The 16,975-nt window shown below is 47.9% G+C and overlaps 2 protein-coding genes across 2 annotated transcripts in view; one reads left to right on the top strand and one right to left on the bottom strand.

The window, feature by feature from the left end:
- The window catches only part of MMP24 (matrix metallopeptidase 24), a gene marked incomplete at its 5' end in the record, with an annotated part of 45,265 nt that extends 37,324 nt beyond the window's left edge, over positions 1-7,941 (top strand). Inside the window, 4 exons of the mRNA XM_083873540.1 lie at positions 1,301-1,515; positions 2,827-2,965; positions 3,879-4,145; positions 5,420-7,941. Of these exons, the coding sequence (XP_083729666.1) occupies positions 1,301-1,515; positions 2,827-2,965; positions 3,879-4,145; positions 5,420-5,757 (959 nt within the window). The 3' untranslated portion in view covers positions 5,758-7,941. The remainder of the gene's footprint in view (positions 1-1,300; positions 1,516-2,826; positions 2,966-3,878; positions 4,146-5,419) is intronic.
- On the bottom strand, positions 6,480-16,605 carry EIF6 (eukaryotic translation initiation factor 6). The gene is made up of 6 exons (XM_083873539.1): positions 16,278-16,605; positions 16,103-16,188; positions 15,146-15,321; positions 13,748-13,924; positions 12,809-12,990; positions 6,480-11,740 (listed from the first exon to the last, which is right to left on the bottom strand). The coding sequence occupies exons 1-6, from the start codon at positions 16,382-16,384 to the stop codon at positions 11,731-11,733; spliced, it is 738 nt and encodes a 245-aa protein (XP_083729665.1). The 5' UTR covers positions 16,385-16,605; the 3' UTR covers positions 6,480-11,730.
- Between the last annotated feature and the right edge of the window lie 370 nt (positions 16,606-16,975).

Raw genomic sequence — 16,975 nt, 5'->3', positions numbered from 1 at the left:
ACTCATTCATTTTAGGAACCCTTTGAAAATGGAACATTTAAGATTTAAGCTGCCGTGGAGATTCATGCACCAAACCATTATTTCAGATTGCACAGTCCAAAATGTTTATGTGCCAAAGCCCTCTTCTAACCCCACAGACATGAGGCCTCCATGAGTACCTCAATCCTTCCTCATAAATCTCTTCCCTGGCTATGGGAGGTGCCCAGCTCGGGGTGACTCTTCCAGGCTGTGTGGATGAGCCTCATCCAGGGCCAGTATTCACCTCCAGCTGGGGTGCAGCACCTTGGCCCCAAATTGTGACACTGAAACAGCACCCATGACAGCAGCTCCCATTCTGCCCACAGGTAGGAGTTTATCCTATAGGCTCAGAATTAAACTGAAACCATGATCCCTGCAAATAAACCATCTTCACATCTCAAGCCCACCAAAATCCCTTGCTCTAGTGGCCTTCTGTTTATTGCCATTAACTTGTGGCCTTCTCTGAGAAGAAACAAGAAATGTCACTCTCTGAGTGAGATTTGGTCCAGATTTACCACTAACAGTTGATGAAAACATCCTATGGCAAGAGGCAGTTTAAGACCTCTGCTCCAGTCTAACTCACTTGTATTTTTTATTTCTCTGTACCTTTCTGTGGCCTTGTCAGATCCCAGAGCTGAGTTGGAGAAGGATGGAGAGGGAGACCTGTGCTGGGAGGGTAGCACTTGAGTGGGATCAGGTCCCTCGTCACAGCTGTTTGCCAGGGAAAGCACAGATTGGTCACTGATGTGTAACAAAGTACTCCCTGCACTTCCCCTTACAATGTAGCATTGGTTTTCACACTCTGACTGGTTTTGTTTTTGTTTTTGGTTTTGTGGGGTTTTTTTGTTTTTGTTTTTGTTTTTGTTTTTGTTTTTGTTTTGTTTTTGTTTTTGTTTTTGTTTTTTTCTGGTTTTGCTTTGGTTTCCAGGGGTTTTTGTTGCCTTTTTTTAATGGTCTACTAAACATTTCTATTTAAGGGTTACCATCTTTCATTTCAGTTGGGAAAGTGACCGGCATGGCTCCTCTTTCCTTTTAGCTCCAGCCTCCTTGGGAAGACCTACAAAAATATTCTGGCTCTTCTTCAGTTCTTATCACTTATCTGTTTTGGGATGATTTTCATGTGCGGATGCATCTTGTTCTGCTCCCCATTTCTAGGGAATGAGCTCTGCATCAGGAGTATGTAAATCCCTGGCAGAGCTGTCCATCCAGCCTGGAGCCTTTTAAAGCTTACAGAAAAAACAAGCTTGTCCATTTTGCTAAATATATTCCTTTTCACTTCTAGGTCCTCCTATAGAGCCCCTGGAGCCAACCAGGCCTTTACCAACTCTTCCTGTTCGCAGAATTCACTCCACTTCAGAAAGAAAACACGAGAGACAGCCACGACCTCCGAGTCCTCCTCTGGGTGATAGGCCAGCTCTCCCTGGCTCCAAACCAAACATCTGTGATGGCAACTTTAACACTGTGGCTCTCTTTAGAGGAGAAATGTTTGTTTTCAAGGTACTAAGAATTCCCACTTACTCATGAGTCTTCCCTTCATTTTATTGCTGGGAAAGGTCAATAGAAGTATTTGGTAGTGAGATTTGAAATGTCTGTGAGAAGAGCTCTGTTCTTCTGAGGGTGATGACTGAGCAATATTGGAAGGAAGTGTGAGCAGATTGGTTCTGTGATGTTTGGAAACAGTGCCTGATGGGGTTTACAAAATGCCCAGGCATCCTGTGCTCCAAAATGTGAACTGGGTGCATTGGCAGAGAATTCAGACGCCACAAAGCCTGAGAGGAGCCACCTATAAAGGCAAGAAGCAATATCAGTACCATGGGTAACCATAGAATTCTAGAGTGGGTTGGGAGGGACCTTAAAGACTACCTTTGTTCCACCCCCTGCCATGAACAGTGACACCTTCCAACTAGATCAAGCCCCATCCAAGCTGGCCTGAAACACTTTCAGGCCTGGGGCAGCCACAGCTTCTCTGGGAGCAAGCCTCATTGTCTCAGAGGTGACATGCATGGAACTGGGGCTTCAGGAGCACTCAGCCAACCTGGGGAGTGTGAGTCAACCTTTCTTGTAAACTACAGCTCTTTGCTCAATAACCCATTAGAGTACCTTGAATGTGGACATCCACAATCCCATTCCCAAAATACCAGTAACTTTCACTCTGCCCAATGGGTGTGAAGTGTGGAAAGCGACATACTGAAGGTTTTTAAATGGACAAACCAAATCAGTTGCAGAAGATTCCTGAAATGAAACTAGTTGAAGATTGGGATGATATCTGTGAGAAATCTCAAAATTTCTGTCCTGCTCATGCTCATCCCTGAGCATCTACTGCAGCTTTAACTAATGATCAAATATCTAAAGGGATATTTCATAAAATTCCTTTGTGCTTTTAAACCTTGTGTGTTTCACATAGTCACCAGGTGATGTTCAGGCTGTCTGGCTCTCCTGGGCTCCGAGAGCTGAGCTTCAACTGAACCAGGACAAGCATGCCAACTCAGTGACAAGACATGGAGAGGTCACAATGCTTACAGCTGTGGACTCACTTGCCCCCCTGCTCCTTTTCCCTCTCCTTCTTTCCACCCTTTTTCACAGCACCATCGATCAACATCTCCCCCTTTGGGCTGCCATCTTCCCCCCACAGCACTTCCCACACTGGACACAGTGTTGGGCTGGGTTGGAGCTGTCACCTGAAGCAGGACTTGTGTCTGTAATGGTTGCGGGGCCTAGGCAAGGATTAGCAGTGCTGGATGCTGGACCCAGCCAGGTCTGATTGCAAGAGGAAAGTACTCAGTCTCAAGAGGCTTCTGGTTTCCTCAGGATCGCTGGTTCTGGCGTCTGCGCAACAACCGTGTGCAGGAGGGGTATCCCATGCAGATTGAGCAGTTCTGGAAGGGCCTCCCTGCAAAGATCGACGCAGCCTATGAGCGCTCTGATGGCAAATTCGTTTTCTTCAAAGGTACAGTACAGTTCAATGCGAGCCAACCACTGCTGCCTCACTTCAGGCTGCTTTTATGGCATGACAATGGTGAAAACAGGTACGCTGCACTCCTGCCCTTTTCCAAGGGGGCACTTCAAGCAGCCACTGATCATTAAAATACAATTCAGTGTGGGCTAGCCTTGCCAGGACAATCTCTGTATAGAGCTAATATCAATTAGGGTACATTGGCTTTCATGTGATAACAAGAAACAGCTCCTGTTTCCCAGGGAGTGCCAGTCCCCTGCTTATCTTCTTGAACACCTTTTGCCAGAGCATTGAGGCCTCTACAGGTGCAGGGCACTCCCAAACCTCATTTCTGGACAATTGTCTTCTAAAGAGACAAAAGACCAACCTTGTGCTGGGGTCCACTTTATGTCCTTGTATGTTGACAGTGGCTGAAAAGGATCTTGTAACTTGAGAGCAAGCTGTGAGCAAGGAAGGGTGGCTGGAAAGCATGGCTAGTACAAAACTGCAGTACCTGGGCTTCTGGATTTGTGTCTGCAGCTTCCCCACCTCAGCTTTCTAAACTGTACTAAAACTTGGGAGGCTCAGGGAAAGGCAACAGAAATGTCTGAAAAGCTTGGGCTGATCAACACCTCAGCCTGAGCAAAGGATAGACAGGGGATGAGACAAGTCTTTGAAGTCATGACTAGCATGAGAAGGTAAATGGGAAAGGGCTGTTCAACAGCTCTCCCAAAACAAGAGCTGAGAAGCAGCAGATAAAATAAGGTTTCAGATTCACAATGAAGTGGAGGAGCAGCTTTTTCACAAATTCCAGTTAAGCCTGGAAGCTCTCAACAAGCTGTGGTTCACTGCAGTGGGTTTAGGTTCGTATCGATCCAACTCCTAACAGGACAATCTGTTTGTTGTTTGTGTCTCCACTCACCTCTAGGAGATAAGTACTGGGTTTTTAAGGAAGTGACGGCAGAGCCAGGCTACCCTCACAGCCTGGTGGAGCTGGGGAGCTGTCTGCCCCGGGAGGGCATTGACACAGCACTGCGCTGGGAGCCCGTGGGCAAAACCTACTTCTTCAAAGGGGACAGGTACTGGAGGTACAACGAGGACAAGAGAGCAACGGACCCAGGATACCCAAAACCCATCACCGTGTGGAGAGGAATCCCTCAGGCTCCTCAGGGGGCTTTCATCAGCAAGGAAGGCTGTATGTGTCTGCAGTCACTGCACCTGTTAGATTGGGAAGAGCTGGTCTGTGCTGGGAGCTGAGTGGTTGGATGTGGAGTTTTTGAGTATTTTCTGATCCAGAAGTCAAGTCTCAGAAGCCCTGGGGTCACCTGGGCTTTGTGAGCAGCAGCAGTCTGAGATCCTTCCTGACCCTCATCCCAACCCACACACCTCCTGAGCTGCTAAACCACATTGTGATAATCCAGCTCTGTGGGAATGGGACTTTTTTTTTAACGCAATTGACCCTACCCAACTTTTCCTGGGCCCTGGTTCTGGGGATGCTGGAACTTACATTTCCTCCTAATTTACCTGTAGCGAGCTCTGGCTCGCTGCTAAATGTTCCAACCTGTCTGATGTTAGCAATTAGCCTTGAAGTTATGCTCTGAGTAGGGGCTTGGAGCTCCAGAGGCTCCTTCCAACATGTTTCTTTCTCTGATTTGAAGATTTCCTCCTCCAGTTAGGGAAAGAGCTAACAGAAGGAACTTGTGCTATTGAGGCTGTGTTCAAATCTGGAGCTGTGGTGTGAGAGGAGGGTGGTAGGGCTGGGCCAGTCTGGAGGATGGCAGTGAGAGCCAGCCAAACTGGGGAACAGCGCAGGAGACCAACACTTTGACCACAGCTCCCTTCTCTTCCTTTTTTTCTAGTAACTTGAGAGTCATTAGAAAATGGGTCATCTAGGGAGAGGGAGGTGCTTCAAACAACATGTAGTATAAAGCATTACCCTTTTATTAGCAGAAGGACAACACTGCTCCTTAACATGGGCCAAATCTTTGGGATTCTATGGCAAAAAGACTCATCTTACTCAGCATTTTTTCCCTCAGGCTGAAAGAACCTGGTGTTCTTCCAAACACTGTCACACCCAGGCACAGGCTGGCACCCTGCAGGTGATGTTATTCACTTGGTAATGATGAGCACATATTTACAGATGGTTTAGTAAAAAAATAACTCACTGCAGAGAAGGGTTTACTGCAGAACCCTTCCTTTAAAGTTAGTAGGGTTTTAATTCCCAGCATGTCTTGGCCAAGGGGAATGGTATTCCATGGGCAATGTTGAATACACTAGCCAGGGTTATGGCTTCTCCTTTAAATCCCATCTCCAAAAACACCTTCACTTTCCAATCGCTTGGGAATGCTCTGGATAAATGTGTTTTATTGACTTAGGTAGTGGCCATCTTCAGGTTGTCCAGGCTCCCTTAATGTGGTCCCACAAGCACAGCTCCTGAAATAGTGAGAAATATTCTGTTTTGTCTCCTAGTTTACACCTACTTTTACAAAGGGAAGGAGTACTGGAAGTTTGATAACCAGAGGCTGAGTGTGGAGCCAGGCTACCCCAGGTCGATCCTCAAAGACTGGATGGGCTGTAACCAGAAGGATGTTGAGCGGAGCAAGGACCGGCGCCTCCCGCACGATGATGTGGATATCATGGTGACAATAAATGACATGCCCAGCACTGTCAATGCCATTGCAGTGGTGATCCCCTGCATCCTGTCTCTGTGTATCCTTGTCCTGGTATACACAATCTTCCAGTTTAAAAACAAAGAGGTGCAGCAAAACGTTGTGTACTACAAAAGACCTGTCCAGGAATGGGTATGACACAGCCTGCTGCATATTTCAGCTCATTGAGCTGATGAGGACTATGGACACACACAAAAAAGAGGAAAAAATGCATTGAAAAGTCTACCAAACAAAACTACTTCAGTGACCTACAAGTTTTGGACACCCTGGGATGGAAATAAGCAGGAAAACTGGAAAAAAATACAGGCAGGCAGCCTTGCAGTGTGGAGCCTCTTTCCTTTGTACTGCTTTGGTCACCTGCCGGTCGTGGTGCCATCCACCGGCTCGCTCTGCCAGCACCAGTCTTCGAGACAGGTTTCAACTGATCTGGGAAACTTCCTTCAGTTCCCTGCACCAGTGCTCCCTGTTAAACCCAGCATTCTCCAGTGTAGCTAAACCACCTCTGAACAGAATCATTTTTTAATAGTTGTCTCATAAATGAATTAAGATCATGAAATCTATGAACAAGAACAATTTCAGTGTCATAAGCAGAAGACATTCTGATGCTGAATCATTCTAAAAAACCTTCTTAGTTTATTAAAAAATCCAGGGATCTACCTGGATACAATTTTCCAATACCTGCTGGTCAGATGTTTTGTACATTCATAACTAATCAATGCTGCCACTCAGCACAGTGCACGAGGAACCACCGAGCACTCAAAGAGGTACCGGAGTGTGGAGCAGAAGCTCAAGAAGCACCAAACCAGACACCTGGCAAGCCCTAGACTGGGACAATCTGAAGACAAAGTAATTTGGTCTAAAAAAAAAAAAAAAAAAAAAAAAAAAAAAAAAAAATCATGGTTTTTGTTTCGGGAGCCAATCATGAAAGTAATATTTAAATGTCATTTAAGTTGGTTTAAGCTCCTGCCAGCAAGAACCCAGGAACCAATGGTTACCGAAATTCCAGGAATGTGTATAAACAGACTGCACTCTGCCCGTTAAGACGCTGGGAAAAGATGAGTTGTTGTTCTGTGGCATGTGTAACTAGATTGTGGAATTTGTATGTTGGGTTTCAGAAGAATGGAAATGTTTGTTTGGAGTGAGGTCGTCATTATATTTTGCTGAAATAATCAAGGTACAGTAAGAATTAGGCCTGTTTATAAAACTAAATCTAACCCCTGTAGATGTTACAAACATTGTATGCCTTCAGGATTTGGGGGTTTGTTTCACTCACTTCTTCACAGACAAATATTTGGCAAGAACCAAAGGAAGCATGCCACACAGTAGAATGAGTTTACCACGTTTGACAGAGCCATAAAAATGAGGTAAAGGCAAGAAAAATACCTTAACTTTCAGCTAGTGACTTTCCACAGGTCTCTTCCTACAACAGCTGCTTCTGCTTGTCTCTCTTACAGTTGTGAGTGATTCAGGACATTATGCTCTAACCACAGACTTTTGATTTTCATGTTGATGCTGATATTTTTACTATGTTGAATAAGAGTGGAAGAGTCTTTTGCAGTACAGTGTAATGGTGAAGTCCAGCACTGTACAGAAGTGCCATCCATGTCAGCACAGGGATTGCTTTGCCCGCTCACCATGGGTAACAGGTGATTAACCTAAACCCTCTGCCTATAACCGAATATTATTGAGTGCAATGGAAGTGCAATGCACAGAATGTCCACTTAGTATAGAAAAAGTATAGCCTTGTAATGTCAGCTCTGAAAAAAATCCCCAAGGACAACAAACACACTAAAAGTATTCCTAATTACAATGAGGAACAAAGCAGCAGAGAGATAGATAGAATTACGGATTGCTTATTAGTGCTCAAATATTTCTTTGGTGAAGCAGGATAGACATATAGATTTGTCTGGTGAAGCCCACTATGACTGCATTAATGTGTGGTCTCAGACTGTATTTTGTCCTTCATAACTGATTTCCATAGCCAAGCTGTTTATTGTGTTTAAACATAAACTATTACCAACATATTACAAAGTAAGTGAGAAGCTCGTAGATGCAAAACTTTGAACCGTAGTGACAAAACGTGCTAACGTCTCATGATGAGTGAAGGAGTGCGAAGGACCAAACAAAATCAGAGCTACTGATCAGACACCCCCCCCCCCGCTACTCCGCGTTGCTCTGTGTCCCAGAGGTGTGGTGGGACAGCCACGTGGCACCTCGGTCTCATCTGTACGCTGCCATCTTGCCGGGACTGCAACAGCCCAAACCTTTGAGCAACTTCCAACAGCCATCATTAAAAACAAAAATTATTAAAAAAAAAAAAAATTACAACAGAGAGCAATGTCTGGGTTTGTTTGTATTTTCTTCCCCCTGCCCCAAAGGAAGGTTTTTGGTCTGCCCAAGGAACGAGCTGTTCAGGCGGTGCAGTGCCCGGGTGGGCAGGAGGCTGAGCCTTGTGCCTGGGGTTGCTGCAGCAAGGTGAGCTGCTGCCCTGGGCTACCAAAACACAGCCTCAGCTGCTGCTCCAGAGCCACAGAAATACTTCAGGGCCTTTTCTACCTGTCTGGTACCTGGCTCCTGGGACAGGTGTTATCTGTGGGAGTTTCCAGGGGATGAAGTATTCCAGGAGGTACTCGGGGTGAGAACAGCCCTCTGCAGTCACAGGGGCTGCAGGGGGGGAAGCAGCTTTCCTTCAGCACAATCCCATTCATTATCATCTCTGTTTTGGTAAGATCAACCCCTGGGCACTCCTGGGATAACTTGGATCTGGGCACAAACATGTTTTTTTGTGTAAGGAACAGTTCCCACCCCTAAGCTCTTTGCTGGGATCCTGTGCTGTGCTACAGAAGCACTGGACTCGCTGCCCATCAGCCTAGCCAAAGCTCTCGGTGGGCACGGGCTGTGTTCCAGCTCCTGTCCAGAAATGCAGGACACATTGTTCCCACAGGGGAACAGGGATCAGCAGTGCTAATTCAACTCTAACAAACAAAAGGCTGTTGTGTGTTCCCACTATACTGCACTCAATATCCTATTTGTTTTTGACTACTTCAAATAATTTCATTACCATTCAGGCTCATTGCAACAGGAAATTTAGACATTTGCTGGGGTACTTCATCACTATGTTCACAAAAGCTGGTCCTTCACTAAGATAGATTAATTATTCCTAACTTAAAATGAGTCATTAAACCTCAAGATCTCCAATCTCATAGTGTGAGGACTCAAGCGGTTTAGAAACCTCCAGAAAGGATCCTGACAAGTTTTTGGCCATTAAAGCACACACAAGCTACACACCCCAAGGCCTCACTGAAACCAGAGTTATGAGCCTTTCATTTCTCCCTCCTATTATTTACCCCAGGGCTAGATTCCAGCTCTTCTCATAGTATAACCTAATTGTCCATCATCCTTTAGTTTAGCATCCTCTGATCATTCCTGCAACCCTTCCTGAAGTCGCGTGTTGCCTTCCACTGCCTGATGGCAAAGGTGCCAGGTGGCTTTAGCCATGGTATGTAACCCACACCTCTGTAGCTCAGCAATTTCACTTTTAAGAATCCCAAGAACCCATGGGAACCCAGGTCTGGGGACACACAATTTAATTTCATTGACTATTCCTTAACAACTTTTGGCATCTTCACCACACATGCTGTGCTGCCTTGGAGATAAAAGCACATGAAAAGGGTCAGTGAAGGGCTACACTGTGCTTTTGCCCCAGGCTGTCATGCCAAGGGCCTGTCACCTGGAATCCTTCCATTCTGGAACCCTTCACCTGGGCTCTCACTTCACCCTTGCTGTGGCACAGTGCTGTTCTCAGCCTCCTCCTCACCACCCTGCTCCTGCCAGCTCTGGCACTGCAGGGCAGGATCTCAGGGCAAGCAATGGGCAGCAGCATGAGAATTTCACCCCTCCTTTCCCCAGCTTCTTTTGGAGTTTGAGACCCAAAATTAATGTAGATGAGCATTACCCCAAAATATCTATTTGCAAAAACACTTGGCAAGCACTGTGCAACACTTGCATCTCATCTACACATAGTGATCAGGATAAAGATGCATCATGGAATTACAGCTAATGCTGCTTTGGGCTGTTTGGGCTTTGTTTTCTTAATTAGCTCCAGACATTTTTTGGTTTCTTGACCATTACTTTCTTGACCATGAACACATCTGTACCAATATGGACTTTCAGTCAGGAATGTGCTCTTGCACTGCTCAGAGTTCACCACTACTGGGTGAAATTTGGATTTTTAACCATGATGTCCTTTACTTCACACTCAGCTGCTCTTAGTTTCCCTTTCTATTCAGTCCTCATCCTCACTAGTCAGACTAAGTCAGTATGGCCAAAATTCCCTGCCCTAATCCACGGACCTTCCCAAACCAGACAAGTCAGAGGGCTTCCCTCATTCCATGGGATCACTCACCCAAAGTCCCCCAAATGCCCCTGGCACAAAATCCTGCCAAATGCCTTTTGAAAATAATAACAGTACAAGAGACCTCCTCCCTATCCCTGTGGACTCTTTAAAGAGCTGCACATGTCTTCTGGGACACAACTTGCCATTGAAACACCACTTTTATCCTCTCATGATCCATGTTTCTAAACCCATCTGTATTAGTTTGTTTTCCTTGTACAGGTCTACCTCACTAGCTCAGAATTCCCACAGACCCACGTTTCAAACAGGTATCACACAAACAGCTCCACCCAAGAGCTGAGCCCTGTGAGGTGGCCAAAGGGAAGCAGCTTCTCACTCTAAGTACTGAGAAAGGCTGAGAGGAGGAAACCTGGAGTCAGGGCCAAGACAGGTGGTGCATGATATCAAAGTGTTGATAGCTGATCATAGATGATCATGGCAATCTTTATTTTGAAGTTTAAGGAGTAACCTTTTATCAGCCAAATCTTACAAAGCCTTCCCTGAACATCAAGACAGTAAAACAAAAATGGAAATTTACTCAATTGTCTACAAAGCCCAAAGCCCCTGGGCTGAAAAGAGCTCTGCCCATACAGCCTCCAGGTCATCATTCCTCAAAAAAACCCAGCTGAGAGCAAGGCAGCAGTGTGGAGACAAGTGAGAGCTTCCTCTTACACTCAGGATAAAAAATGGAGGCACTTCTATGCCTTCAGTGCATCCTTAATGGGCAAGCAGGAAAGCAACTGAAATATCACTGAGCAACAGCTGTGTAGAAAGAAATTACAATCTTCTGTCTGCAAGCAGCACCTAAAGCTGCTTTCCATCTGGCACAGGCAGAACTCTTTATGAGGAAGCTTCCAAAACTGTAGCCTCTGACTGACTGCTTAGAACCGTATTATTTAACCTTTGTCTCCAAGGTAACTCCAGATGGTGGACCAAATCTATTGGGATTTGCTGATTTCTAAGAGTTTCCCATTGTAGAAGGTGAACTCCTGCAGGACAAATTAAGCCCACAGGCAACAGAGTGCCTTTTGGGCCCTCTCCTACAGGTACCTCAGAAGCAGCACAGGTGACACCAGGTCAAACACTGCTCCAGGGACTCCCACACTGTTGTTGTTAAAAGCCCTTGGACTGAAAAACTCTGGTTTTTATCCAAGCTGATCGCTTCAGAATCACCATCCCATGGGAACAGCTACAAGTCAGGGCAAAAGAGCAGGTGGTGACTTTTGAGTTGTTTTGTGGCAAGTAAACTACTGTATTTTTGGTACTGGTCATACAAAGGGGTCTTACATGTACCTAGAGCAGAAACACCACTCGAGCAGGAGTGTGGACAGAGAGGGAAGCCCATGTAGTGCCAAAACAAATTGCTGTGCAGCAGGACACTGGTGCAAGACTTAGGCAAAATAATCTCTAGTGATCAACATCCAAGAGTAAATATTGTGGGGAAATTTGAGGGGCTCAGTTGGCATCACAAAACCATAAAGCAGAGCTAAAGAACTGAGCAAAGGGATAGAGAGCATTCCTTATTTGTATCTTATGCATGTTATTCGTCAGTTTTTGTGGTACCAGTTTACAAAATACAACAAAAATTTGGTTTTGTAGCCTCTCCCTTGGGCCAGGCCTGCAGAAATATCATCGGAAGGTCTGGATGTCTGTGATCCAAAGTGCAGCTCAACACTTCACTCCTTAGGAGCTTTCTGGGAAGTAGGAACCAACATTGCTCATGTCAGGCTAAAAGACAAAACAGAAAGAAGGTTTAGTTGTGCCAGAGTGCAGAAGGCATTTCAAAATGCCAGCTTCAGTCAGTTCTCACCTTCCCACTACAAAGGCCCAGGAAAAATTTCCCTTCCTAGGAAAGGAGGAAAGCAAGATGTTGTGGCTGCTAACAGCCAGCAACGGGAACAGGCTGGCAAAGGCAAAATGCATATTCAGCCTGGCCCAGGTAATGATTGACAGCTCAGAGCAGGTTTAATTACAGCTCTGATACACTCAGAGACATCAAGACTTTGTACCCAAACTGTAACAGGGAAAAGAATTCTTTAAAGGGTTCTCCACTGAAGGAATCCCTTATACCATAAACAATTCCCAGATTGTGGCTGAGAACTCAGCAACCAAGTTACAATGCTCAGGTAGTTCAGGAACACTTTCAGCACCACTGATTGATGAGTGTTCCTCAGGGTTGCAACTCAAGGCCCAGAAACAGCTCCCCCAAGATATTCATCTATGCTTATGTCTAAATGTAAAAACATTTTCTTATGAAAAAACATTTGCATACATTAATGAATGGGGAAGGTCCCATATCATTACTCCAGACAGAAAACAATCCCTGCCTCACATTAAAAAGTAACTTGGACAAAGCCTTTAACAAAAAGGCTTTAAAAATTCAAGTTAGCAGTTTTAAATGTAAGAGGTTTAAAGCAGCAACAGCTGACAAGTTCCACAGTCTTTTTGGCTCCAGAAATTATTACAGCAAGCATTTGAAAGTCACTGGTATTTTAACTTTGAAAATAAGATTTGTTTTAAAAAACCCTTTCATCTCATAGCTGAGCACTGAACAGTTAGGGATGAAAATCTGCCAGCTGAAACAGATGTTAGTTCTCCCAAAAAGGATTCTCATTGCAAGAAAACATTTTATAACTCAATGAGCAATTACTGCCAGTAACCAACAAAAGGGAAGAGGAAGTGAAAAAAATTATATTTAAAGCAGATAGATCAACTGTGAAATCAGCTGCTTTTATAATAAAATCTTGCCTGTTTTGACCATGATTGGATTGGATCCCAGAGGTGGATCCTCCCTACCTGTCAATGAGTGAATCCCTCATGTTGGTGGCGATGGTGCTTGGCTGAGCCTCGTTGAGCCTGAAGATGCTCTCGATGACGGAGAGCTCAGTGCTGGTGGTGTCCAGCCCGCAGAAGGCGCACCAGTCGTTGACCACCATCCCTGCCGCGATCACCTCGCTGCCACGGTTCACCGTCCCCGCCTGCCAGGACACAAGCCGTGAGCAGGGGCTGCCACACTCCTCACACAGCCCTGCCACAGCTCCTCACATGGCCCCTCACACAGCCCCTCACACTGCCCTGTCCAGGTCCTCACACAGCCCTGACACAGCCCTTCACACTGCCCTGCCACAGCCCCTCATACAGACCCTCACATAGCCCCTCATACAGATCCTCACACAGACCCTCACACTGCCCTGCCACAGCCCCACCATAGCCCCTCACACGGCCTTGGCCACAGGTCTTCGCTGGGTTGCTCAGCTCACACGGCTGAACAGAGGAACTCTGCCACGAGCAAAGTTATGAAGGTCAGATTAAATGATCAATGAACAGCCTTTACTCTCTGGTGAGAAACTGGTGTGGCATTCAGTGAAAGAGAATCCACTAAGCAGGAAGGATAACAGCATTCACACATCCAACTGAACAGGCACGGGAGTTTCTTACTTAATCTTTTTGAACACTGGCTTCAGCCAAACCACAAACAGCCTCACATTCTGTATCTGCACAATGTGCACCATGCCAGCGGAGGAACATTTCAGAAGGCAGCTAAAAGTCCTGAGCAGCTTATTCAGACTCAGGAAAGACAGGAAACTGTCTGGAAGACTTGGTTCAAGTCTTCTGCTCACCTCCCACTCACAATCACTTCATGGAAAAACAGTATCTAGGAGCCCCCAAGCTGGAGAAACATTGCAAAGGAGTTGGGAGGGAATGGGAGGAGCAAACACTCCACAAATGCCTTACCACGAGCGGGACCTGCAGCAGAGAAGACAGCTCATCCTGGTCATCGATTGAAGTTTTGGGGTGCACAATTCCTCCTTGGTTACTAAAAACACAGTAACTTCCAACCAGCACCTGGTCTGCTACTGTTTGTCTGAACACCTCCACCTTCAGCACATCTGCCAGGATCTCTTCTGTCTCCTGCAAATGGAAGGAGGATAAAGCCTTCAGCTAAACAGTATTGTGGAGCGGGACACATTCCTGCACAAAGCTCTCAGCTGGGAGTCTCCCACACAGCTCATTGCAACCCAGCCACAATAACACAGCCAAGCTCCACACTTCACATGTTCCCAGCTTCTTGTGTCATTGAACACAGCCTCGTGCCTTTGCTGAGAAATGTCCAAATCCCCTCTCTCTGTTGGGAGTACATCACTTGTATCAATTCTCAGCAAACCAGTCCTCTTTGCTCCCAAACCACTGAGACAAAATGGTCTTATGCTTCTCATAACTCTAACAACTTCCTTCCTCTCCAAGTTTCACTGTGAATTATTTTGATTTCTCTCTCGCCATCTTACTTTACTTTTTATACTTTTTAAAAACATACTGTGCAAAGCTTTCTCTCATGCCCTTATTTTTCCCTCTGCACTCCTGCCACCAAGTCACATTTCTTCATCACTTTTAGCACAAGCTGGAAGCAAACATTGCCAGGATCTGCAGTCACACAACACATCTCTCTCAATGCTGTTAAGTTACCAGTTTTCAGACATAAAATAGGAGTGACTTTGCCTCCTCTGCCCTTATTTTAAACTCTCATACAAGAACCTTCTTTTATTTTTTCAAAGCCCTGTAATGATGCCCATCCATGGTCTCTTTCAGCTATGACATGCTCTGGCTCACTCATCTGTAGCTTGTAACTCCTTCTGTGGTCCCACTGCCCTCCTCCTTACGTCCTTACTAGACCCATGCACACTCTAATTCATTCAATTTTATGCACCCAAAGCAAACTGCACCAAACAATCACTGAATCACAGAATGGTTTCGGTTGGAGGGACCTTATAACGCGTCTCATTCTACCTCTACCATGGGCAGGGACACTTTCCACGAGACCAGGTTGCTCTAAGCTCCGTTCAACCTGGCCTTGGGCCCTTCCAAGGATGGGGCTTGGAGCTTCTCTGGGAAACCTGTGCCACGGCCCCACCACCCTCACAGGGAAGCATTTCTTCCCAATATCCCATCCAGCCCTACCTTCTGTCAGTGGGGAGCTGTTCTCCCTTGCCCTGTCCCATAATACACAGGACCCCTCACTCCTTCCCTTCTCCAAAGCACATTCCACAGCTGAGCCGGAGGGAACAATTCCAGCCTCAGTGTGGGCAGCACTTCCCAGCCCCACTCTGAATGTCCAAGTGTCCCAGAGCCCTGTACCCTGTCCAGGTCCGGGTGAACCAGAGCCACGTAGTCATTGCAGGTGGTGACGTTGCCCAGGGCCGACAGCCGCTCCTCCACGCGCTGGATCCGCACGGAATCCGGGAGGCTGTTACGGATGTGCTGCAGCTCCTGGTCTGTTGTGCTGCTCGGGACCAGCAGCCCGTGTCTGTTCCCTAAAACGACAAAAGGAAACAGAATAGAATGAAAAGAATGTTTCCACAGGGTGTGTTATAGCACTTCCCTCCTGTTCACACCTGGCTTGAGCTGCTCTTGCTCTGTGTGCTCCTTCCAAGCCCAGAATTCAGCCCAGGGGATGTAAAAATGATCAGCACCACAGGGAAAAAAAAAATCAGGCTGAAGCACAAAGTATGGGTGAATAGCTCTATCTTTACTCCCTTTTCTCTTCCGACAGAACTAAAGGAGGCCCGAGGCTCTCAGGGAGACACCTTACAAGGAACTCTCCATGCAGATGTCATTTGCCCTACAAAAGGCCCGGTGCTCCTGTCTGTGTGACTGTGGCAGCACGACTGAAGGTTGAAGGAACAAATAAGCAAGAAGCTGGTCTGACCTAACAGGGTCTCACCAGGCGGAGACACATGAAAGGCCTTTCCCTGACTTTCACATTCGGTAATGCCTCCCCCTCTTCGGGCCGGCCCTGAGGAGCAGCGGAGCTTCCCCGGCCCCGAGAGCCAACTCCCCGGGGTGGGGATCCCGGCTCCCGGGCGAGTCTCTGTTACCCCACGTCCTTCACAGAATCAGCCAGGTTGGAAAAGACCTTTGAGATCATCCTTCCTCCTCCTCACACAGTCGAGGCATTAAAACAACCCTCGTGGGCGAGGGGCGCTGCCACACGGACTCCCCGGCACGGCTCAGCCCACGGTGTGGCTCCGACAGAACCCGCGACCTTTCCCCGTCCCCCGTTGAGCCTCCCGGGGCTCCCTCCGCCTCACGTACCCACACACATCCTGCCGATGATGCGGCAGCCGGCGATGGAGGCGTGAACCACCGGGATGGTCCCGAAGAGCTCCCCCTCGAACACGCTGCAAGGAGAAAGCGCCGCGTCAGGGCCCCGCGGGGCCGCGGGCAGGGCCGGGCAGGGCAGGGCAGGGCAGGGCCGGGCACCCCTCACCTGTAGAAGTTCTCGGAGCCGCCGATGGCCACGAGGCAATAAGCGTTGGTGAGCTTGGCGAAACAGCCCAGCTCGTTGTTGTTCTCGAAGCTGGCGCGGACCGCCATGGCAGGAACGGCAATGGGAGCGGGGCCGGGAATGGGAGCGGGGCCGGGAACGGGTACGGGAACGGAGCTGGGTCCGGGAAGGAAGCCGGGAAGGGAGCAAGAATAGGCCGAGAACGGGAACTGGGGAGGGGCGGGGCCGGGAAGGAGGCTGAACTGGGAATGGGAACAGGAACGGGCCGCGGCAGCTCCGAGCGCCTCCGCCGGAACCACGAGGCGCTGCCGCTTCCGCTTCCGCTTCCGGCGGGCCGCATGCGGGGCAGAGCAACGCCGGCCGCAGTTCTTGGGAACAGCGCCCCTAAGCGGCCGGGAGGGGGAGCGGAGGCGGGACCTGCTCGGGACCCGCAGAGGGACCGAGCGCCTCCGACCGGGGCCCCGGAGGGCCCCGTCCATGGCGGCAGCACCGCCCCAGGTACCGCTCGCAGCCCGGGCCCCGCCACGGGCCTGTGGGACACAACCCGTCCCCGTGTACCCGGATCTCGGCTGGGGCTGAGCCGACCCGTGTGTCCCCACAGCCTGGAGAGGCCGCCGCGGGTCCAGGGGTGGCATCGCTGTCCTTGTCCCGAGTGCCCATCCCTGTCCCTGTACCAGGTG

Source organism: Zosterops lateralis (genome assembly GCF_965231275.1).
Source record: "Zosterops lateralis genome assembly, chromosome: 16".
Classification (NCBI taxonomy): domain Eukaryota; kingdom Metazoa; phylum Chordata; class Aves; order Passeriformes; family Zosteropidae; genus Zosterops; species Zosterops lateralis.
This window is presented reverse-complemented; position numbering and strand designations above follow the sequence as displayed.

Coding starts and splice junctions, on each gene's coding strand:
- EIF6 (XM_083873539.1), bottom strand. CDS start 16,384: ATGGCGGTCCGCGCCAGCTTCGAGAACAACAACGAGCTGGGCTGTTTC. Junction 16,189..16,277: donor GGCTCCGAGAACTTCTACAG/GTGAGGGGTGCC, acceptor TTCTCCTTGCAG/CGTGTTCGAGGGGGAGCTCT. Junction 15,322..16,102: donor CATCGGCAGGATGTGTGTGG/GTACGTGAGGCG, acceptor TTGTCGTTTTAG/GGAACAGACACGGGCTGCTG.